This window comes from Myotis nattereri, assembly GCF_964212035.1.
Source record: "Myotis nattereri genome assembly, chromosome: 15".
Taxonomy (NCBI): Eukaryota; Metazoa; Chordata; class Mammalia; order Chiroptera; family Vespertilionidae; genus Myotis; species Myotis nattereri.
In genome coordinates, this window is record NC_138090.1 from 48,641,658 (window position 1) to 48,664,788 (window position 23,131).

Genomic DNA, 23,131 nt, shown 5'->3' on the forward strand with positions numbered 1-23,131 from the left:
GCGCCGGGGACCGGGATGGGGAGGGCGGGCGAGAGGAAGAGCGGGCCCCCAGGTGACGCAGGCCGGGCCTCAGAGTGGGGGTGACCCTTTCTCAGGCAGTGCCCCCCTCAGGCCCCACCACCCCCATTTCACGTCCTTAAAGGGAAGACCCTGATTCTAAGAAGGTAACCGAGTGCCGGGGGGCTCGGCCGCCTCATTCTGAGGGGGCAGCCCCGGTCCCCACACGTCTGAGGGCCAGACCCCCCCAACTTGAGAAAACGCCCTTTTATGAAGACGGGGCTGCATTCTAGGTGCAGGCCTGTGGGCTAAGGAAATAACCCCAAGGACTAGCCTAAAACGTGCCCTGTTCTACCTTTACGGTTCTCCATTATGGGCGCTGACACCCCAAACCGGAAAGGGGTCCCCCTGGCTCAGGTCTCCCAGGTGCGACCCAGCGCCTCCGCTCCCTGGAAACCCCACTGTGTCCCTCAAAGGGGCGCTGGGCTCCCCTGTCCGTGACGTGACCCCCATACCCAGCCCTCTGTCCACCCCTTCTCCCTGCCTGGGGTTTCCTCGCCAGCACCCCCTCCCTGTGCCCCCCCATACCCCGTCCCGTGGTGCCCCTGCCTCTAGAATCCTGAGGACCCCCTTACCCTGTACCCCAACTCATGGGGTCCTCGGCAAACCCCTCACCCTCCACCCCCAGCCCTGAGACCCCCCCAGCAGCCCTTTCACCCCGTCCCCCAGCTCCCAAGAACCCTGCACCCCACGCAACCCCCTTCCAGGGACCCCCGGACGCCCCCTCCCCCGTGCCTCTGGCCCTGACCGCCCCCCCACTTCTTGTCGCCGAGCAGCCGAGCCCCAGGGGGAGCCCGGAGCCCCCGGAAGCCAGCAGAGCGCCCCCGCGCCCGCCCCCCCGGGCCCCGGCAGCCCGGCGGCCGCCATGCACATCCCCGAGAGCCTGCAGGACCTGGCGGACAGCGAGGCCGTGCAGTTCCTGAAGCGGCCCAAGACGGGGGCGCGGATCTTCGCAGGGGTGAGCCCCGCCGGCGGCCGTGGGTGCGGGAAGCGGGGCTCCCCCCGCAGACACGGAGGGGCCGGACGGGGCCGAGGCAGCTGATAACGGGTCACCTTTCCCGAGCACCTGCCCACGCTGTTCCGGGCACGTCCTGCTCTCACGGAGGAAACCGCCCTGCAGAGCAGGTGCTGGGAGACTCGTTAAAAAAAAATAGATATAGATATAGATATAGATATAGATATAGATATAGATATAGATGATATAGATATAGATATAGATATATAGATGTATATCTGTAATATTAAAAGCACAATATGCTAATTAGACCTGACCGGGCTGTGAGAGAAGCCTGGTGCTGGCAGCCGGGGGAAGGAAGGCTACTCTTTTTTTAAAAAATATATATTTTATTGATTTTTTACAGAGAGGAAGGGAGAGGGATAGAGAGTTAGAAACATCGATGAGAGAGAAACATCCATCAGCTGCCTCCTGCACACCCCCTACTGGGGATGTGCCCGCAACCAAGGTACATGCCCTTGACTGGAATCGAACCCGGGACCCTTCAGTCCACAGGCAGACGTTCTATCCACTGAGCCACACCGGCCAGGGCAGGAAGGCCTACTCTTGTACGAATTTCATGCATCAGGCCTATAGTATATAGACTAGGGGCCCGGTGCACAAATTCATGCACCTTGAAAGGAACTGTGGGCTGGAGGCTGTGGCGGGCACAGGGGTGGGGCTCGGCCCCTCCTCCACGCCCCCCCCCCCCCCGCCCTGCGTCCTGTCTGCTGGCAGCCCCGCTCCTGCCACTGCGGCTCCCGCACCCTGATGGCGCCGCCCGCACCTGCTGACAGCACGGAGGGATTGGGGCCGGGCACTGGCAGCGGGTGTGAGTGGCGGCTGCTGCCCTGATCGCCCCTCAGGAGCAGGGGTAGGTGGAGAAGCCCTGAGGGGCGCTGGCAATGGGGGTGAGCGCCGGGCAGACCACGGCGTGTGGGAGCAAAGAATTTTTAGTAACCACCAGAGCCTTGCCCCAATGAGAGCCACCGGCACCCTGCCTTGGTCTGGCACCCTCCCTGGTCTGTGCATGCCCCCTGGTGGCCAGCGCACGTCATAGCAACCAGTTCAGTTCCACCGTTCGGTCTATTTGCATATTAGCCTTTTATCATATAGGATTTATTGATTTCAGAGAGGAAGGGAGATTTGAGAGAGAGAGAGAAACATCAATGTGTGTGTTTTTTTTTTTTGTGTGTGTGTGTGTGTGTGTGTTTTGGTTTTTTTACAGAGAGGAAGGGAGAGGGATAGAGAGTTAGAAACATCCATGGGAGAGAAACATCGATCAGCTGCCTCCTGCACGCCCCCTACTGGGGATGTGCCCGCAACCCAGGTACATGCCCTTGACCGGAATCGAACCTGGGACCCCTGAGTCTGCAGGCCGACGCTCCTTCCACTGAGCCAAGCCGGTCAGGGCCAATGTGTGTGTTTTTGGAATTCATAGGCCAACATGTTTTTTAAAAAAATATCAATGATGAGAGAGCTCCCTACTGGGGACTGAGCCCACAACCTGAGCATGTGCCCTTGACCGGAATTGAACCCGGGTCAATTTTATTGAGAATAAAAGGGCCCATGTGACTGATTGAACTTAAACTAATTAAAATCAAACGTCCTGTTCCTCAGGCACAGGGGCCACATTCCGGCGCCCCACAGGCACAGGGGCTGGTGGCTCGCGTCCTGGGCAGATGGAGGACATTTCCATCATGGCCCCCGGTGTTGGCCGTGGTCTGCCAGGTGCCAACGCCTGTTCATTCTCCACCTTTCAGTCGAGGGACAAGGAGAGGGGCAGGGACTGGGGCCTCGGGGAAGGGAGTGGCCCACAGAGGCGGGAAGAGAGTGTGTCACCTGGACCCGAGACATCAGATGCTGGGCGGGCACTGCGCCAGGCAAGGGCTTTAAGGGCCTGCGTTTAATCCGCACCCCGTTCCCGAAGCGTCGAGACACCTGGGCTCCAATCTGCATGCAGCCCAAACTCTGCTGTGTGGCCTGGGGCCAGTCACTGCCCCTCTCTGTTCCTCTCCTCTGACAGAGCTGGAAACTGAAGCCCAGGGAGGTGATGAGACACAATCGGGGTCATGGGAGCAGGTGGGGGGCCCTGGATCAACCCCAGGGACCGAACCCAGAGCCTCCCCTTGCGGCCCCTTCCGGAGCCTGTGGTGGGAAGAGCCCGCAGGCCCGGCTCGGCGTCCCGGCTGGGTCCCCTGCAGGTCCACGGAGGGTGACGTACGCCCCCGTGTGCCTGGTGTCATGATCTACAGCACCCCTTTTATTCTCAAAAGCACCCGGACTTGTCTGATAACGTCCTGAGTCACCTCGGCCTGTGTGACCTTGAGCAAGCGCTTGATTTCTCTGAACCTCTGCTCCCTCGTGGGTAAGACGTGGGCCCTGCTGTCCGCTCGCGGGAAGGACTGCGGTGACAACGAAACCGGTTACTGTCCCTGAACTGGTCAGCACGGGCCCGGCACGTGGTCAGCTTTCGTCAAATAGCGATTATTATCGGGACAAAGTATTACTTGTGAGCGAGGAGAGCGAGGAGTTTTTTTGGGGGGGCGGGGGCGGGGGCCCTCGGGTGATGGGGACTTGTGTCCACTGCCGCTCTCGGCCAGGGGACGAGGGGAACTACGAACCCCACCTCCTAGTTCCAGGGCGTTATGACCCCTGGCTGCCCCCAGGGGAAACTGAGGTCCCTGGAGATTGAGCGACTTGCCCAAGGACACCGCGCAGCTGGTGAGAGGAGCTGCACGCTCCGAACTCCAGGAGGAAGGGCGGGTGGCGAGGGAGGAGGAGGCCCAGCTGGTGCGGACTGGGGGGGGGGGGGGGGAAGGGCTGCCGGCCAGAAGGTTCGGTCACAGACTTTGCCCGCTGCCTGCATCACCCTCCCTCCCTCCCAGCTCTCCTCCTTCCCCCCTGGCCTGGCTCCTCAGGAGGGACTCTCTGGGCAGCTGGCGCCTGTCTTGGCTGCCGCCTGCCAGCTGGTGCCTTAACTGATGAATCTTTGCTCCCTCCCCGGGGACCGGCCAGAGAGGGCGCGGAAGGCGGTTTGGACCCGGGCTTCTGAGATCTCGGGTCCCTCCGGCCCGGCAGAGCCACCTCCCCACGTCTCCAGGGCCACAGCCCAAGGTTTGGGGGGGGGGTCAGTGGACGGACAACCCCCCACCCCCGCAGCTAGAAGTCAGGAGGGCTGGGTCCCCGTGCCCTCTCCCCCACGGACTGACCTTGAGAGGACCCTTGGTCCCCTCCCTGGGTGATTCCCGAGAGCCATCATCAGGGCCAGGCCCCCACCCCCGCATACCCCCTCCTCACAGCAGCACGGACACGGACTGGGAAACTGAGGCTCCGAGAAGTGAGGGGCTTGCCCAAGGCCACGCAGCCGGCAGCGTCGGCCGTGTCTGGCTCTTTGCACGCCACCCTAACGGCTTCGATTGATCACCTGTGAGGCAGGGGTGGCTTGGTACCGGCTAGCGAGTGGAGCCGGCGGGAGCCTTCGGGGAGGTGAGGCAGGTAACACGGACACAGGCTCCGAAATGATGGATGGGCCTGCTGGTCCCTGGCCTGGCTCTGCCCCAGACCATCAGGCAAGACGCCCCCCCTTTATGGACTCTGTTCTTCAAACTGAAGCAGATGGAGGCAAACACCCTTAGTCAGTGCCGCCGCGCTGGGGACCTCCTGGTTCATAGGTTGACGTCCGACCACTGAGCCACACCAGCCGGGAGGGGAATCCGTTTGGATTTGAACTCCTTCTGGACAAAAAAGGGGACTCACTGTCGTTGTCATGATTGTTGTCATTATTATTATTCAGAGAAGGCAAGACAACGGATCGAAGAGGAACAGAGGCTGAGAGTTCAGGCGTCCATCCGTTGCCTCCCTAGTCCCCACGCTGAAGGTCAGGGCCAGAGCGCAGAAGAAAGGCCCAAGGTCATTCCCTTTCTCACACACATTGGCTGAGGTGCATTCTGGTGCTGGGTGCTCAGGACAGAAGGTCCCCCGTGGACCTGCCCAGAAGGAGTTCAAATCCAAACGGATCCCCCCTCCCGGCTGGTGTGGCTCAGTGGTCGAACGTCGACCTATGAACCAGGAGGTCCCCAGTTCGATTCCCAGTCAGGGCACATGCCGGGGTTGTGGGCTCCATCCCCAGTACGGGGCGTGCAGGAGGCAGCCGATCCCTGATTCTCTCTCATCATCATTTCTCTCTCTCCCTCTCCCTTCCTCTCTGAAAACAATAAAAACATTTTTTTTTTTATGGATTCCCCTACCCCACCCCCCTCCCCTGGCTCTGGTCCCAGCCAGCATTGCCACGTCAATCAATCCCCAACTCCTGATTGAGGTCCTATCACTGGATTCCTCAGAGCCCCAACCTCAGCTCAGTCCTCGGCATTACGAGCCTGGGCCTTCCCACCCGTCTCTCTGATCTGCAGGCTTCTTGCCTTGCGCTCTCCGAACCATCAGGACCCTGCGGATTTGCGCTAACTCCCGGCTCTGACCCCGGCCATCCTCTGCCCAGAACCGCTCCCTGCATGTAATCAAATCCAAGTAAGAAGTTTCACGTTCCACGGCTCCCAGTACCGGACCCCTCTGCCTGGTGTTCAACCTTTGAGCCTGGGCCCCCGCCCACTTTTGCAGCCTCCTCACACCGGCTCCTTCTTATGCAATTTCTCTCCAGTCCCTGAAGGGCCCCGCTCTGCAGCAGCTGGCTTGAGCACACACACTGCGTCCCGCCTGGAATGCCCTTCCTCCTCTGCCTGCCTGGAAAAGTCCTCATTCTTTAAGATGCAGTTCAGATCTCATTCTATTTCCCCCTGAACCCAGCCCCACGAGTTCCGCCCCGGCTCACACCTTGACTCTCTCCCTGACCCCAGGCCCCAGGCACCTCCCAGCCTGCAATCTCTACTCTCACCCCCTCCAGTCCATCTCTACACAGCCCCAAAGGGGTCTTCATGCACCCGGAGCTGTCCCGGCCCCTCTGCTGCCCAGCGCCCTGCTGTGGCTCCCTATTGCCCCCCTGGCAACGTCCCCATCCTCCCGCCTTTCCCAGCCTGCGTCACTCCTCACAGCCATCGCCTCATCCAGGCCGCCTTCCTGGATCGATTCCCCCCCCCCCCCGCCCCCAACCCCATAGCGCCCACCCCATAGCTCCCCGGTTCCTTTCCTATTGGGTTCGGAACTCCCACGCTGCAGTGCGACTGTCTGGGACAAATAATTGGGACTTAACGTTTTCACGGAGTGGCATTGAGAGGAACCTCTGCCCTCAGGCACCTGGTCCGGCTGGAGGCTGTAGAGCAGGGGGCTGAGGCAGACTCAGGCGCCGGACAGCTCGGTCCGAACCCAGCACGGCCCCCTGCTAACTGGGTGGCTTTGGGTGACTCCTCGCCTCTCTGTGCCCCAGTTCCATCACCTGAGAATCGGGGCTGTTGGAAGGACCCACATCCGGGGTGGCTGTGAGGGTGGCGCAGGCTGGGGCGTGGGGAGCACTCCAGTGGCGCTTCATAAACACCTCGCGGGAGACGAGCGTGGACGCAGACAATTGTACTAAACAAACCAGGAAAAGAAAGAACACGGTCCTGCTTGTTAGGTCCCGGGTGCTTGTGACATCTCTCTCCATACTTGTCTGTATTTTGGGAATATCTCGTAAATTTATTTTAAAAACTGAATAGGGCCCTAACGGGTTTGGCTCAGTGGATAGAGCGTCGGCCTGCGGACTGAAGGGTCCCAGGTTCAATTCCAGTCAAGGGCATGTGCCTTCGTTACGGGCACATCCCCAGTTGGGGGCGTGCAGGAGGCAGCTAATCGATCTCTCTCATTGATGTTTCTAACTCTCTGTCCCTCTCCCTTCTTCTCTGTAAAAAAATCAATAAAATATATAAAAATGAAAAAAATAAATAAAAAAATAAAAACTGAATAGGGCCCTAACCGGTGTGGCTCAGTGGATAGAGCGTCGGCCTGTGGACTGAAGGGTCCCAGGTTCGATTCCGGTCAAGGGCATGTACCACGTGATGTTTCTCTCTCACTGATGTTTCTAGCTCTCTGTCCCTCTCCCTTCCTCTCTGTAGAAAAATCAATAAAATAAATATTTTTAAAAAATGAAAATAAAAAAAATAAAAACTGAATAGGGATTAGCCAGGCTGGGCGGGAGGAGGGCGTCGCAGGCCGCGGGAAGAGCCGGACGCAGAGAATCTCGCGCCGCCAACACTGAGCTGCTGCTGCGTCCGTCCAGGCAGGCGCTGGGCAAAGCATTTGATGTTGGCACCTGGGCTTGGTGGCAAGGTACCAGCTTGGGGTGACGGGAGGGGAGCAGGTGAGGCCAGGTGAGTGGGGAGAGCACAGACCAGGCTGGGCCTCACAGGGGCTGTGGCGAGGGCCCAGGGGGAGAGGAGGCCGAGCTGGGAGGACGGGAAGGTGGTCGAGGGGCAACAGCAGGCACAGGGCTTGGAGGCTCTGAGGCCTGGGCGCGAGGGAGGGGCCAGAGCTGCCCCCGGGTGGGTGGATGGCAGGGTCCGGCCTGCAGATGGGGAGCCCAGGGGGGCACGGGAGAGTTTGGGGAGCGGCTGAGCGCCACTCAGGGCCCTGGGACCTGCTCCCGCATCCACAGATCTTCGCCCTCATCGTCTTCTCCTCCCTGCTGACCGACGGCTACCAGAACAAGACGGACTCTTCGCAGCTCCGCTGTGTCCTCAACAGCAGCAACGTGGCCTGCAGCTTCGCCGTGGGCGCCGGCTTCCTGGCCCTGCTCAGCTGCCTGGCCTTCCTGGCCCTGGACGCCCACGAGGGCCACATCGCCTGCACCCGCTTCCGGACGGCCTTCCAGCTCCTGGACTTCATCCTGGCCGGTGAGCCAGGGCCACGGCCCACAGCCCCCCCCCCCCGCCCGCCCCCGCCCGCCCCCGCCCAGCCGGCCACGTGGAACCCCAAAGCGCCGTCCCTCCCTTCTCACCCTCATTGGCACCTGCGGTTCCCTCCCCTGGGAATTATTACTCTGTCCTTTAGACTCAACCTAAGGGTCCGTTCTTCTGATCCCCGGGCCAATTCTAGAAACCGCCCTCTGCTCCCCTCCCTCCTCCCCCCCCCCCTCCTCCCACTCCCCTCCCTCCTCCTCTGCTCAGGGCCAGTCCCAGCATCGCAGGGCTGGGAGGGCCCTCGGTGGGCACTGAGTCCACGCCCTCCGAGAGAACCTCCTGTGAGGGGGGATGTTTGGCACCTGCGCTTCCCATACAGGGGCCGCCGGCTCTTGAAGTGGGACCCTGGGGCTGAATTTTTTAAAAATATGTTTTTATTGCCCAGACCGGTTTGGTTCAGTGGATAGAGCGTCGGCCTGCGGACTGAAGGGTCCCAGGTTCGATTCCGGCCAAGGGCATGTACCTCGGTTGTGGGCACGTCCCCAGTAGGAGGTGTGCAGGAGGCAGCTGATGGATGTTTCTCTCTCATCGATGTTTCTAACTCTCTATCCCTCTCCCTTCCTCTCTGTAAAAAAAATCAATAAAATATATTTTTAAAAAAATATGTTTTTATTGATTTCAGAGAAGAGGGGAGAGGGAGAGAGATAGAAACATCAATGATGAGAATCATTGATCGGCTGCCCCCTGCATGCCCCCTATTGGGGATCAAGCCCAAAACCTGGGCCTGTGCCCTTGACCTGGAATCGAACCGAGACCTCCTGGTTCGTGGGTCGATGCTCAAACCACTGAGTCACACTGGCCGGGCGGAGCTGACTTACTTTGAATTTTATTTGAACAGCTCCACTCCAGCAGCACATCTTACAGAGGCTGGAGGGAGAGGCCCTTTCCAGGCCCAGCAGCCCTTTCTGAACCTCTCTACCCCTCCCCCCTTTCTTCTCTCCTGCGCCCCCAGTCCTCTGGGCAGGCATCTGGTTCCTGGGTTTCTGCTTCCTGGCCAACCAGTGGCACCATTCGCCGCCCAAACAGTTCCTCCTGGGGAACAGCAGCGCCAAGGCCTCCATCGCCTTCGCTTTCTTCTCTGTCCCCATCTGGGTGAGGATGAGCCCCTCACGGGCACCCCCTGCAGGGCAGGGTGGGAGGGCTGGACCGTCCACCCGCTGCCGCAGCTCCCTGGGCCTCCGCTGGCCCCTTCCCTGGCCCCCAGGCAAATCGGAGAGCAGACGCGGGCCGGCCTGAGGCGGTGTGGGTGGCGGCTGAGCTGGGTGGCTAGTGAGCAGTGGGCACAGCCGCGCCCTGCGTCTCCCTCCCAGGCCAGGCCCCGGCCCCCTCCGTCTTTCTCCGGCCCAGCCCACGCCAGCCTTCGGCGCCCCTTCTCTGCCCACAGATATTCCAGGCCTACCTGGCCTTCCAGGACCTCCGCGATGACGCCCCGGTGCCCTACAAGCGCTCCCTGGATGAGGGGGGCGTGGTGCTGACCACCCTCTCCCCGCCCTCCGCCGCCAGCCCCATCAACACGCCCACCACTGGCCCCAACAGCATGAGTTACGCCAGCTCCGCCCTGTCCCCCTATCTGACCACGGCCAAGGTCCCCCGCCTCGTCATGATGCCCGACAACTAGACAGCCTCATCACCTCAGTAAAGAGCTCTCCCTGCAGAAGGGTTTCTGAAAACAGCCCCCTGTCCTCATGTCTGGGCCTCGCTGGCTCCTGGCGCGGCCAGGGGTGGGGAGAAACCCAACAAGGTCACCCCCGGGGTCCCTACCACCTCCGGGTCCCTCCATCCGGCACCACCATGATAGCTGCACATTAGAGGTGGGGACAGGAGAGGGACGTCGCTCCTCAGTTAGCCATGGAGGGGGCAGCTGAGGAAGTTCAAATTCAGAGAGAGCGCTGAGAGTCAGGGTCAACCGTGGGACCAGCCCTGTTGTGACCCCAAAGCCCAAGCCCTTTCACTCCCTCCAGTGACAAGGGACCCAAGTCAAAAGCTGGCTGCGGAGGAGTCGGTAAGGGAACAGGGTGGTGAGTCTGTGACGGGTCAGGGAGGGGGGATCCTTATCTTCAAATATTTGGAGGATTGATGGGGAAGAGGGAGTGGTTTTATGGAGAATCCCAAGCTCACGGAGGACTCACACACCGGCCACAAAATGCTCCTGTGTGTAGGACCAAAAAGGTAACCCCATTAAGGTAGCCAGTAAGTGCATAGGGGCGGGAGGGGCCGTGTCGAGGAGGGGAGCCCTCACTCAGCACCCACACTCGGCACCATGGGCCTGGGGTGCCTAGAGCAGCACTGGCCCATTGAATATAATGGGAGCCACAGGGCGTGAAATTTTTTTTAAAATATGTTTTTATTGCTTTCAGAGAGGAAGGGAGAGGGAGAGATAGGAACATCAATGATGAGAGAGAATCATTGATCAGCTGCCTCCTGCATGCCCCCCACTGGGGATCGAGCCCCAAACCCAGGCAGATGCCCTAGCTACCAATCGAACTGTGATCTCTTGGTTCACAGGTCGACACTCAACCACTGAGCAACACCAGCCAGGCAGGGCATGGAATTTTAAATAGAAAAGTAGAACAAAACAAGTGAAGTGAATTTTCATATATTTTATTTAACCCAGTATATCCAAAATATTATTTCAACATGTCATCAGTATAAAAAATTCCCCGGTATCTTACATTCTCTCATACCGAGCTTTCGAAATCCTTTGCGTATTTTACATCTCAGTTTGGACCCATTTCAAGTGCGGATGGTCACGTGTCGCTGACGGCCACCACATTGGACCATGCAGCTAGAACCTTCCGGTCTTTCCAGAACAATCGGACATTATGCGAGCTTTTTTCACGTCATGCCGGCCAAACAAAACACACCCACACGAGAGTCACGCACGGCGGCCTGCAGAGCATCCATTTACAAACCGGACAAAGGGATGCAAGTCGTGGGGGGTCAGATGTGGGCTCCCTGGTCGCTGTGTGAGGTTTCCTGCGTGGCAGGCCCCGTGCTCAGTTCTGGGGGTACAGAACAGGGCGGTCCCCGTGGGCATGGGGAGACGTGGCGCGGAGGGCAGGGAGGATTCGGGCTCTCGTCCTCACTGTGCGGCCAGCTGGATAAGCTGGGACGTCTCACTTGGCTTATCTGGGCCCGATCTGTGCTGGCTGGAACGCTAGGGACTGGGACCCCTGAGAGTGATGGCTTCCAGACCCCACACATTCAAAGAGGTGCGGCTCCCAGCCCCAAACCACCCTCGCAGCCCTGTCCCCGCTGCCCCTGTCCCCTTGTCTCCCAGGCTTCTGGGCAACATTCCTCTGAACAGAGGAATGAATAGTGGAAAGACAGGAATAGTTGAAATAGCCCACAGCAGTGAGGAAACACAGGCTCAGCGTGAGGAAGCCGGCACAGACCCCCTCTGCCACCCGCCCTCCCGGCCTCGGGTTCCCCCTCCAGTGCCCGCTTCAGGGGTGCTGAGGGCCCAGTGGGCTCCTCCGTGAAAACCCACGTGGCCGGGCACTAGCAAAACGCTCCGGGCCGGCCGCTACTGCCTCCTGAAGCTTCCGGAGCCCTGGGGCGGCGAGGGGTCTCAGCAGACGTCTAGGGAGTCTGAAGCCGGGGGCCCGACCCCCAAAGCTTCTGAGGGCCAGGCAGGGAAGGCAAAGGACGGGGACAGGCCAGGGGTCCCGCCCATCTGGAGGGAGGCGTGGAAAACAGCCCCCTTTTAGCTCCACAAACAAAACCAGAAAATGACAGGTCAGGCCAATAATGCACAGCAAGGACCCTCGGCCAAGCCCTGGGCCGGGGCGGGAAGCCTGTCCCCATCCATTCAGCCCAGCCAGCTGCTGCCGCCCGAAGGGAGGACCAGGCATCGTCACTGACGGATTTCTTTCAAGAGAAGCCAGAAATTCCGATTTTCATGTGAAACTCTGCTTTTTAAAGACTGGCAACTGATCCCTTTTTTTTTTTTTTTTTTTTTTTTTTTTTGTAAGAAACAGAATGGCTCCATAAAATGCCAGATGAGGGTGGGACGGGGCTGCCTGGTGGGTGGCCTCCCCAGGCCCCCTGTAACCCTGAGGTTCCGGGGAACAGCCAGGGAAGCTCTGCGCTACGACAGGAGGAATCTTGGGGGTTTTTTCTCCAAAGCATCTTCCCCCGTGAGGACTCGGGGTACAGCTCAGAGTCTCAGGAAACCCAGTTTCTCGTCTCCCTGCTCCTCCCAGGCCTCAGCCGCCTGCGGACGGTCAACGGGGCAAAGCAGAAGCAGATGGGGCCTGGGGCGGGACCCCACAAACGCCAGAGAGAGGGCAAGGAGTAGCAAAAGAGAGGCATCATTTTCCTCGGTTTATTTCAAGAGAACAAAGAATCAACCATACATTCTGTACAAAAAACATGGTGGCAGAGTCACGGTGACCCTGGAGCCAGCCCCCTAAATGCCCAAAAAACGAGGACCAGACTAAAAACCCCCAACTCTGGGGGAAATTATGAAAAATCAGGGCGGACCATTCCTCCCCTCCGCCTATCCCCAGCCCAGAAGTTTGGGGGGCAGGCGCTGTGTCCTGGGTGGGTGGTGGGAGGTCGGGAAGGCCGTGTAGGGAGATTTAGTGTTTGGCAAACAGTGGGGCTCGGAGTAGGGTCTGGAAGGGAGCTAAGGGGCTTGGGAGAGAGCAAAGATCTCCCCCCCTGTCCCCCCCTCATACAGAATACTTGAAACGGTTTATAAAAATCGGGGCCAGAGAGTAGAAGAGAAAGGAGTCATCAGAATCAAAAACTAAATCGTGGAAAGATTATTTTTTTTTCTTCTCTAAAAGGCAAAAAACTACAAACAGCCCAGGTCCTGAGCGTCCCCAAGTCTTGGGTCCTCCACCACCCCCTGGAACCCGGCAGGAGGAAGGTGGGGAGTGGGGAAAAGTTGGTTCTTAAAAAAGTCACCCCTGGACAGGAAGGCTCTTCGTCTCCCATCACCGTCCTCCGCTGCCAGGGAGAGGGATGGCGAGGACCAGGGCTACGCCGGCAAACTCAGCTTCTTCCCCTTCAGAACTGCGAGGAGAGAGGGGGGGGACAGGCATCACCACGGGGCCGCTCACAGGGACGGCCTCCCACACCCAGAGCGGGACACTGGGCTGGACAGAGATGCCAGGAGGGTTGGCCAAGGACCCTGGATTATAAACTGGGGAAAGGGGCCTGAATCCTGCGGGGTGGGGTGCGGGGACCCCAGTCTCGTCCGAGGGGCTGAGCAGTGGTCTCCCTGGGGTCCCCATTTCTGCTCGTGGAGGACTCTGGCTGGAGGCCCTGGCTCATCTGGAGAGGGAGCGGGGGTCAGAGGGTGTGGCGGGGCTGGCCGGGGAGCCCAGCCGGAACCCCGAGAGTCCCAGGGCTGCCTCCACTGTCCTCCTGCCCCCTCTCTCCTTCACACCGACTGGTGCCCGATTCCTCAGGTCTCTGCTTTCATCATCATCTCCAGCAAGAGGCCGCCCCTGAGGCACCCCCCATGTAAAGGGGCCCCTCAGCCTCCACAGCTGCTCACACCCCTGGTGTCTTTCTGCTGTAACTCTCCACGCTCCTGGCAATCATCGCTCTTTACCTGTTCATTCACCATCTCCCCCAACTAGAATTATAAGGGGAGGCGAGGGCGGGGAGGGCCTCATCCACCCTTTTTCCTACTGTTGCACAGAAAGTGCTCAATAAATTTCTTGGTTGAATGAATGAATTGATTGATCAATCAGCCAATCAATGTTAGTGGGCCTGAGTTCCCTGAGGGTGAGATAGAGATCAATGAACAAAGATGAGGCCCTCCTTTCTCTAAGCGCTGCTGGGACTGGGGACCTGGGAATTCCAGATTTTTTTAGGGAGTGAGACTGAAATCCTATGGACCTGGGATCTCAGGGCAGGCGGAGGGCTTCAGACAAATTGCAAGCAGGGAAAAGTCAGAGGCCACCTTGCCCCTCTCTCTGTCCTGTCTCCTCTTCCCAAAATGCTCCCGGGCTGGGGAGGGGGGCCCGCCTGGTCTCCGTGTGGTCCCAGCAGGAAGCCCCTCTGTGTGAGAAGGCGACCCCCGCCCCCCCCACCCCCCACCCCCCGCCCTGCTATCTCCCCTCGGAGACGTAGGGGCCGAGGAGAGCGACTCCGTGGTCCTTAGGGAGGCCAGGGCTGGAAGGCTGAATTCCTACAAGGGCGGGGGGGCCTGGGACCCCAGGGCCTGAGAGAGGAGGCCATCCCTCCCCGGCCCTCCCCCCCCCAGCTACCTTTGGTGATGTAGAGGTAGAAGAAATCGCAGTAGAGGACCGTCTGGACCAGGCCGGCCACGATGGCGATGAGATCAAAGAAGCCCTCGAAGTAATAGCGCCAGATCCAGTTGAAGAGGTAGAGCGTGCGGTAGACGCCCAGCGCGAACAGGTAGTGGCTGGTGATGGTCTCCGCCTCGCCCGTCTTGCTCACCATGAAGAGCTGCGGCAGGATGGCCACTGACTCCAGGTAGATGGAGAAGGTCCAGAGGATCTGCGGGGGCGGGAGAGACACAGGCGCAGGCAGGGATGTGGGGGGAGAGCGGCAGCAATGCCTACCAGCACGCCCTCTGCGCCAGACAGCGCCCGGCCCACGCCACGTGTACTCTCATCTCACCCTCCACAACCCCGGGCTGGAGCTGCTGCTGTGAGCACCCCCTTCCCAGAGGGGGGAAGAGCCTTGCCCAAGCCCACGCAGCCCGTCAGGGGCAGAGCGGGACCCGGAGCCAGCTCCCAGTCGGTGCCCGTGAGCACTTGACAGTTGTGCCTCTCCAAAGGCAGCCCAGGGTGCACCTCGGCCCTGAGACTCCCCTTCTATGAGACTTTGGGCAAGAGACCCAGGTCCTCCGAGCCTCCGCCTATCTCTGAAATGGAGAGAATTTTTCCCTGCCCTTGTAGGGGTGACATTCTAGGTATGATCTTTAGGGACATAAATCAGACTGTGTCACTTCCTGGCTTAAAACCATCCAGGAGCTTGCGGGGCCAGCGTGGCTCAGAGGTGGAGTGTCAACCTATGCACCAGGAGGTCACAGTTCGATTGCCAGTCAGGGCACATGCCTGGGTTGCCGGCTCGATCCCCAGTGGGGGGCGTGCCGGAGGCAGCCAATGGACGATTCTCTATCATCATTGATGTTGCTATCTCTCACTCCCTCTCCCTTCCTCTCTGAAATCAATAAAAATAAATTTAAAAATCAAAATATATTTAAGAAAACAACCACCCATCCAGTCGTTACTTCTTTTTTTTTTTTTAATATATTTTATTGATTTTTTACAGAGAGGAAAGGAGAAGGATAGAGAGAAACATTGATGAGAGAGAAACATCGATGAGCTGCCTCCTGCACACCCTCTATTGGGGATATGCCCGCAACCAAGGTACATGCCCTTGACAGGAATTGAACCCGGGACCCTTGAGTCCGCAGGCCGACGCTCTATCCATTGAGCCAAACCGGTTAGGGCCTAACCTGGGTCTTTAAGGCCCTCCCCGACCCAGCCTCATCTCCTGCTCCCTTCCTGAGATCTCTGGGCTGCAGCTAGGCCCTCTATCTGGCCCTCCAACACGCAGGCTCCTTCCCGCCCCAGGACCTTTGCACCTGCTATGCCCGCAGCTCTGCCTCTTCCACCTCCTTCCAGGCTCAGCTTACCAGTCACCTCCTGGGAGAGGCCTTGCCTGACCATCGTCCCCCCAGGACTGGCACATCACCCATCTTATCTTTCCTGGCAGCGCTCACCAGAATGTGAGTCATGAGGCTCAGCTCCTTCATCTTGTTCACCCCATGACCCACCCCTGGCACAGTGCCTGGCACATATTCGATGCCTGGGTGAATGGGTGAGGGAACGGGAGTCAGCTCCACGGGCTTGCCAGGGGCCACCATTTAGGGGCCAGCGACAGCCATCACTCGTGAGCAGGACAGGGCACCCTGGGAGGGGGACGAAGACCCTGCCGACATCGGTCAGCCCCCTTTCCGTCCTCGCAACCTGCCAGTCCACCTGGGGTAGGTGTGATCCGCAGACACACTGAGACCTCCCCGCAGAGAACAAGGCCCGGTGGCAGGTACGGCTCCTCCTCGGCCGTTCCGGTTTATGGGAGGCGAGTGGGGAACGTCAGGACACACTCATAACGTGTGCTCATAGAGCACTCGGCAGGCGGCACTGCCCCCCGAACCTTGCAGGTATTCATGGGCTACTGCCTTCGCCCTATGAGGTAAGTCCTTTTCTTTTTTTTCTTAATACATTTTTAAAATATATTTTATTGATATTTTACAGAGAGGAATAGAGTAAGAAACATCGATGAGAGAGAAACATCGATCAGCTGCCTCCTGCACACCCGCTACTGGGGATGTGCCCGCAACCCAGGTACATGCCCTTGACCGGAATCGAACCTGGGACCCTTGAGTCCGCAGGCCGACGCTCTAGCCACTGAGCCAAACCGGTTAGGGCTGTAAGTTCCTTTCTTATCCCCATTATACAGATGAGACTGAGGCCCAAGGCTGCACAGCTAAAGTGTGAGTAGAGCCCAGACAGTGTTGCTCAGCGGCTGAGCGTCGACTCATGAACCAGGAGGTCACGGTTCGATTCTGGTCAGGGCACATGCTGGGTGGCGGGCTCGACCCCCAGTGTGGGGCGTGCAGGAGGCAGACGATCAGATCAGGGATTCTCTCTCATCATTGGTGTTTCTAACACTCTCTCCCCCTTGCTTCCTCTATAAGTCAATAAAAATAGTAACTTTGGCCCCCAAAAAATTATTTTTCAAAAAATATTTTTATTTATTTCAGAGAGGAAGGGAGAGGGAGAAAGAGACAGAAACATAAATGAGAAAGAATCATTGATCAGTTGCTTCCTGCATGCCCCACACTGGGGATCAAGCCCACAACCTGGGCATGTGCCCTTGACTGGAATCGAACCTGGGACCCTTCAGTCTGCAGGCTAATGCTCTATCCACTGAGCCAAACCAGCTCGGACTATTTTTTTAATTAAATAAATAAAATGTGGTAGATTCCTCTCCAGAGAGCTGGACTCCGGGGCTTGCTCCTATAATTGCTCAGAATCCTCCAGCAAGGCTCTCACAAGTCAGCTCAGTGGAGGCTCTTAGAAAAGTTACAATTAAATTGGTGCACACCCAATTGTTAGCCCCTGGGACTAGAATCATAGCATAGGGGGAGGTGGGAGGTCACGTTTTTATCATGTTTATTTTTAATCTATTCGTGACGTCTGAACTTTTAAAAAATATAATTTAAAAATCATATTTGAGCCTGCAGGAGGACTTGGGTTTAAATCCTGTAAGCTCTCTCCTGAGCCTCACCTTAGTTCTCCAAAACATGGGGGTGAGGATGTCCGCTTTCCCAGGCGGCGGAGAGGTCAGACTGGATGATGGCATATTTAGAGTGGCCAGCATGGAGCTGGGCACACAGTCGGTGCCAAAACCTTGCACAAGTGAACTCCCCCCTCGGAATGAAACAAACAAACAAAAAAACTGGCCTGGATTCTGATCTGGCCTCTTCTACCTGGAGCAAGCCCCACCGCCTCTACCAGACTCAGTCTCCCCGTCTGTAAAATGGGCGCAGGCTGGGTGAGCACTCCCTGCCAGGCGGTGATGTGTTTGCGAAGTCCAGGGCGTGCAGCCAAGCCTGGGGTTCCTACCACAGCACGGTGCCGCCTCCCTCTGACATTTCGGGGACCTGTGGGCCAAAGTCACCTTCTGTCCGATTTGTCTGGCCTACAGGGTACTTTAGAAATATATTTTGGCCCTAACCGGTTCGGCTCAGTGGATAGAGCGTCGACCTGCGGACTGAAAGGTCCCAGGTTCGATTCCGGTCAAGGGCATGTACCTGGGTTGCAGGCACATCCCCAGTGGGGTGTGTGCAGGAAGCAGCTGATCGATGTTTCTCTCTCATCGATGTTCCTGACTCTCTATCTCTCTCCCTTCCTCTCTGTAAAAAATCAATAAAATACAGAAAGATATTTTGAATCTGTATTTAAAATATATAGATCTCGCAGGAAAACTCCTAAATTGTAGCTGCTGTTGAAAACATCAGCCCACCTGGCCGCTCAGGGCCAGCTTTCTCCAAGGCAGGGGTGAGGCTGGGGGAGGACGGGCTGCTCTGAATTTGACGCCTGCCAGGCCTCAGGGCCCAGGAGAGCACAGACTTCACACAAGCCCTCCCCAAACTCCTCCCAGGAATCTGCACACGTGCCACCAAAATGCCACGGAACACAAGCATGACAGCTGGCGTTTAGGAGTACAAGTATCGACCTGGTCCCAGACGTTTCAGTCACTGAAGAAACATTAACACGGAACTTCCTACCTCGCGCCAGACACTGTGCTCTGCCGAGTCCAACCCCTCATCAGAGCCTCTGACGTAGGAACCGATCCTCCCCATTTTACAGACAAAAAAACTGAGGCTCGGAGAAACTGCCTCGCCCAAAGTCCTGCGGCTGCTAAGTGGGCTTCGGATCCCCGCTCTCTGGGTCTAGAGGCCACGCGTTTCACCCCGGGGCGATGGGGTATAACCTCAGTAAACCCTCACATGACCTGCTAACTTTATCAATCAGAAAATCGAGGCACGGAGAGGTCAAGGCACATGCCCAAGGTCACGCTAATCGAAAGCTGCAGATGTGGAATCCCAACCCAAGCAGCCCAGCTCCCCAGCCCCTGTTCCCAATGTCTGGGCTGTTCCCTAGGCTGTTGACCTTGGACGAGAGTCAGTTTAGACTCCTTAAGCCTCGGTTTCCTCATCTGTACCCTGAGGCCGCTGGGAAAACCAATGGGTCAATGCACACGAAGTACTTAGAGCAGCGAGCGCTGCTGCTGTTGCGTTAACATCACCCGATTCCAGAGCCCATGCGCCGCACTTAGTCCTGAAATAAGGAAGTTTGAGCAAATCCTGCAGAAGGAAGCCTTTGAGGGGGACCACTGACCATAGCTGTTCTTCCACAACCCCCTCCCCTCCCCCCACCCCCCAGCCGCCCCCCACTACAGGGCCCTCCCAGGCAGCCTACCTCTAGCGGGGTAAAGTCGTGGTTGACCAGGAATGCCAGGATAGCCGTGGGCACAACGAGAAACTCCACCCGGAAGGTGTCGTGGTTCCCGTCGTAAGTGGCTTTGAACTTGCTGTAGATCATCCAGACTGTGGTGAAGGAGCAGGCGATATAGACCACCTGCCGGGGGGACGAGGAGGGTGCTTCAGCCCGCAGCTCCGGCACCCCCCGGGGCTGGGGCCCGGGAGCCTGCACCCCCAGCCCCAGGGATCTCAGCCCCTGCCACCTCCTCCCTCCAATCCAGAAGCCGGGGGGCCCCCCGGGCTCCCCCGCAGGAGGGCCCCGCAGGTGGGGCGAGCCTCACCTTCATGCACGTGTTGTAGAGGGAGATGTAGTTGGTGAAAAGGTCCAGGTAGCGGGCAGTGAAGACCACGGCAAACAGGACCTGGCTCTTCCCTGAAATCCCTGCGGTGCAGACAGAGTGGGGGCGTCGGGGTGGGCTGCACAGGACACCCCCAGGCCGAGCCGGAGCTGCCCCGGAACGCAGCCGTCCCGGGAGGCCGGCCCTGCCCGCCCCGCCGGGAGCAGAGTCCTTTCCCGGCCCACAGCCAGGGGGCAGCCGGCCCCAGAGCTACTCCAGCCCGAGGCTCCGTCCCCGGCTAGGCCTCACGGCCACCCCGGGCCCCCGCGGGGTCCCCCCAGGTCCAGGCTCCAGGTGGGGCCTCGGGAGAACCCCACTTGACCTCAGTGGCCCCCAGAACCGGCCGCCTCCCTCCCGCTCTCTTCCTGGCCGCCAGGGTCCACGTCACCAACTCGCAGCCACCTCCCTGCGGGCCACGGCTCCCCGCACCCGGGCCGCCCGCGGTGGAGCTGGGGGAGGCGGCACGGGGTGCCCGGAGCCTCCCCCGCCAAGATGCACGCACCCCCAGTCTGGGGGGGGGAGCGAGCTGACCCCCCGGTGACCCCGGAGCTGGAAAGGGGGGACCCCCGGCGAGCGGGAGGGGGAGGGACCCGTCCCCCGATTGCCTCCCAGCCCTTCCCCGCGCCCCCCTCCGGCTCCCGCGGGCGTCTCACCGGCACACGAGCGGGACTTCCAGATTTTGAGCAAAAGCAAGATGATGGCTAGAAGGTGGGAGAGGTCTCCCAGGAATCGGAAGAGATTCATGGCTGGGGGGGCTCTGGCTGGCTGGAGGGGGCTGCCCCCCGGGGCTGCGGTTCCGGCCGGGCGGCTGGGCGGGAGGACGGGAGAGGGGCCCTGGGTGGGCTCCGCTCCTGGAGGGGGGCTCTGGGAGGGGGAGCCGAGGCGGGAGCGGCGGCGGAGCCGGAGCTGGGAAGAGGGACGAGGGCGGGAGGGGGCGGGCCCGGGCGGGGAGGCTCCACCCCCGGGGGCGGAGTCCCGGCTCTCGGGCGCCCCCTACCGGCACCCGCCGGCGTCCGTGAATGCACCCCCAAGGGCCGCCTCCTGGATGATCGTGGCGGGGTCCCTGGGATCTGAGAACCCCCAAATCTGGCACTGCTCCCCTAGGCCAGTGGTCGGCAAACTCATGAGTCCACAAAGCCAAATAGCAACAGGACGACGGTTGAAATTCCTTTTGAGAGCCAAATTTTCTTAACTTAAACTATATAGGTAGGTACATTGTTATTAACTTCGTTAGGGTGCTCCTAAGCTGGCCTTGGCTAAGAACGTCCTCAGTCTGATTGCGGTACCTTCGCTGAGGTCTCCCCCTTCCAACTCTCCCATCCACCCTCCTCTTGCACACTCGTCTCGTCCATCTCCTTTCCGAAAACCGACTTCTGCGCACGGGCCACAAAGTTCCAATCGCACTGTACGTGCGCGCCCGCACGTGGTATTTTGTGGAAGAGCCACACTCAAGGGGCCAAAGAGCCGCACGTGGCTCGCGAGCCGCGGTTTGCTGACCACTGCCCTAGGGCCTAGGCCCTAGGACCTAGGCCAGTGATGGCGAACCTTTTGAGCTCGGCGTGTCAGCATTTTGAAAAACCCTAACTCTGGGGTAAGAGATCAACTAAAGGACTTGTATGCATGCATATAAGCATAACCAGTGGACATAAGACATTGGGGGATAGGGGAGGCTAGGGGACTGTCTAGGGCGGGGGGGATAAAATGGACACATATGTAATACCCTTTGTAATACTTTAAGCAATAAATTTAAAAAAAAAGAAAAAAGAAAAAAGAAAAACCCTAACTCTGGTGCCGTGTCACATATATAAATTTTTTGATATTTGCAACCATAGTAAAACAAAGACTTATATTTTTGCTACTTATTTTATATATTTAAACGCCATTTAACAAAGAAAAATCAACCCGAAAAAATGAGTTCACGTGTCACCTCTGACACGCGTGTCATAGGCTCGCCATCACTGTCCTCGGCGGTCTGTACTCCGCGTCTGCCCTCGACAGCGATTAGGGAGGCTGGCCTCTGAGCTTTAAAAATCCTGGACAGAGACCCAGAGGCTGGCTTTTCACGGGCCCCAAGTTCGAATCCACCCAAAAGGACAAGAAAGCCCCCAGCCCCTCCCTCACACCCAGGAGTACGGGACCCAGCCCCCCTTCCTAAGGGTCGACCATCCACCTCCACCTCAACCATCTTGTGTTATGAGCACCCTCGACCCAGGAATCTAGGGGCACAATGCCTGCCCCCCCTCTAAGGCCCATAAATGCAGGCCCCGGTCTCTTCTTTTTCAAGAACATAAGCCTTCACCCCTGCTCTCCTGGACCCTGGAGTCAGCAGCAGCCCACAGCCCTGGTTCCAGCCCCAAATGCAGAATTGCCCCTCACACACACACACACACACACACACTCCTCAAGAGCCCAGGTGTTCTGTGCCACACTGCACCCCAACACCTTATAGAGGTGCTGGGCCCAGGCTCTCTAGCAGGGCGGGGGGGGGAGGGAGGAGCTGGGCAGCTGACCTGGGCAGTGGGGGGCAGTGGGTGGGGGGGATCTGCCAGGCTGTGTCTACTAGCCGGTAGATGCTGCTTTCCTCTGATGTTTGAGTACCCACAGGTGATGCAGGCCTAGGCCCCTCAATAAAAGAAGGGGTACAGAGGTATGGTTTCCTCAGAGGGATGGATACACATCCATGAGCCTTGGACTAGTGGACACCTGAGGGGGTCAAGTTGTCTGAGTGCTGAAAAGGGACTCAAGCCAGGAGGAGGGGGCCTAGATTACTGGGTCCCAGTGGAGAAGGAACCAGGAGCCTGGGCTCCTGGGTCTGAGGGAGGAGGGGCTGGGGGCCTGGACTCCTGGGTCTGAGGGAGGAGGGCTGGGGGCCTGGACTCCTGGGTCTGAGGGAGGAGGGCTGGGGGCCTGGACCCCTGGTCTGAGGGAGGAGGGGCTGGGGGCCTGGACCCCTGGGTCTGAGGGAGGAGGGGCCGGGAGCCTGGATCCCTGGGTCTGAGGGAGGAGGGGCTGGGGACCTGGATCCCTGGGTCTGAGGGAGGAGGGGCTGGGGGCCTGGACCCTTGGGTCTGAGGGAGGAGGGGCTGGGGGCCTGGACCCTTGGGTCTGAGGGAGGAGGGGCTGGGGGCCTGGACCCTTGGGTCTGAGGGAGGAGGGGCTGGGGGCCTGGACCCCTGGTCTGAGGGAGGAGGGGCTGGGGGCCTGGACTCCTGGGTCTGAGGGAGGAGGGCTGGGGGCCTGGACCCCTGGGTCTGAGGGAGGAGGGCTGGGGGCCTGGACTCCTGGGTCTGAGGGAGGAGGGCTGGGGGCCTGGACTCCTGGGTCTGAGGGAGGAGGGCTGGGGGCCTGGACCCCTGGTCTGAGGGAGGAGGGGCTGGGGGCCTGGACTCCTGGGTCTGATGGAGGAGGGGCCTGGACTCCTGGGTCTGATGGAGGAGGGGGCCTGGACTCCTGGGTCTGAGGGAGGAGAGGCTGGGGGCCTGGACTCCTGGGTCTGATGGAGGAGGGGGTGGGGGCCTGGACTCCTGGGTCTGATGGAGGACGGGGCCTGGACTCCTGGGTCTGAGGGAGGAGGGGCCTGGACTCCTGGGTCTGATGGAGGAGGGGCCTGGACTCCTGGGTCTGAGGGAGGAGGGCTGGGGGCCTGGACTCCTGGGTCTGAGGGAGGACGGGGCCTGGACTCCTGGGTCTGATGGAGGAGGGGCCTGGACTCCTGGCCTCACGGAGACCTACTTTGCAGTCCTGGCCTTGTACCTCCACACCCACCGAAAGCTGGGTCCTGGGGTGTGGGATCCGAGCCCCAAGTCAGGGG

At 59.2% G+C, this 23,131-nt stretch overlaps 2 protein-coding genes across 2 annotated transcripts; one reads left to right on the top strand and one right to left on the bottom strand.

Annotated features, from left to right (window-relative positions):
* Positions 1–922: 922 nt before the first annotated feature.
* Positions 923–9,556, top strand: SYNGR4 (synaptogyrin 4; the record flags this gene model as incomplete). Its single annotated transcript, XM_081107676.1, has 4 exons — positions 923–1,015; positions 7,635–7,872; positions 8,891–9,030; positions 9,323–9,556. The coding sequence occupies 4 exons, from the start codon at positions 923–925 to the stop codon at positions 9,554–9,556; spliced, it is 705 nt and encodes a 234-aa protein (XP_080963802.1).
* Positions 9,557–12,232: 2,676 nt separating this feature from the next.
* On the bottom strand, positions 12,233–20,283 carry KDELR1 (KDEL endoplasmic reticulum protein retention receptor 1). The gene is made up of 5 exons (XM_081107677.1): positions 19,974–20,283; positions 19,264–19,364; positions 18,921–19,079; positions 14,166–14,418; positions 12,233–12,960 (listed from the first exon to the last, which is right to left on the bottom strand). Exons 1-5 carry the CDS (start codon positions 20,062–20,064, stop codon positions 12,926–12,928), a joined length of 639 nt encoding a protein of 212 aa, XP_080963803.1. The 5' UTR covers positions 20,065–20,283; the 3' UTR covers positions 12,233–12,925.
* Positions 20,284–23,131: the final 2,848 nt, after the last annotated feature.

Excerpts from the sequence above, each read along its gene's own strand:
- KDELR1 (XM_081107677.1), bottom strand. The coding sequence starts at position 20,064 with ATGAATCTCTTCCGATTCCTGGGAGACCTCTCCCACCTTCTAGCCATC. Across the intron at positions 19,080-19,263 it reads TCTACAACACGTGCATGAAG|GTGGTCTATATCGCCTGCTC; the intron begins GTGAGGCTCGCC and ends TCCCCCCGGCAG. Across the intron at positions 12,961-14,165 it reads CTACCTCTACATCACCAAAG|TTCTGAAGGGGAAGAAGCTG; the intron begins GTAGCTGGGGGG and ends CTCTCCTCGCAG.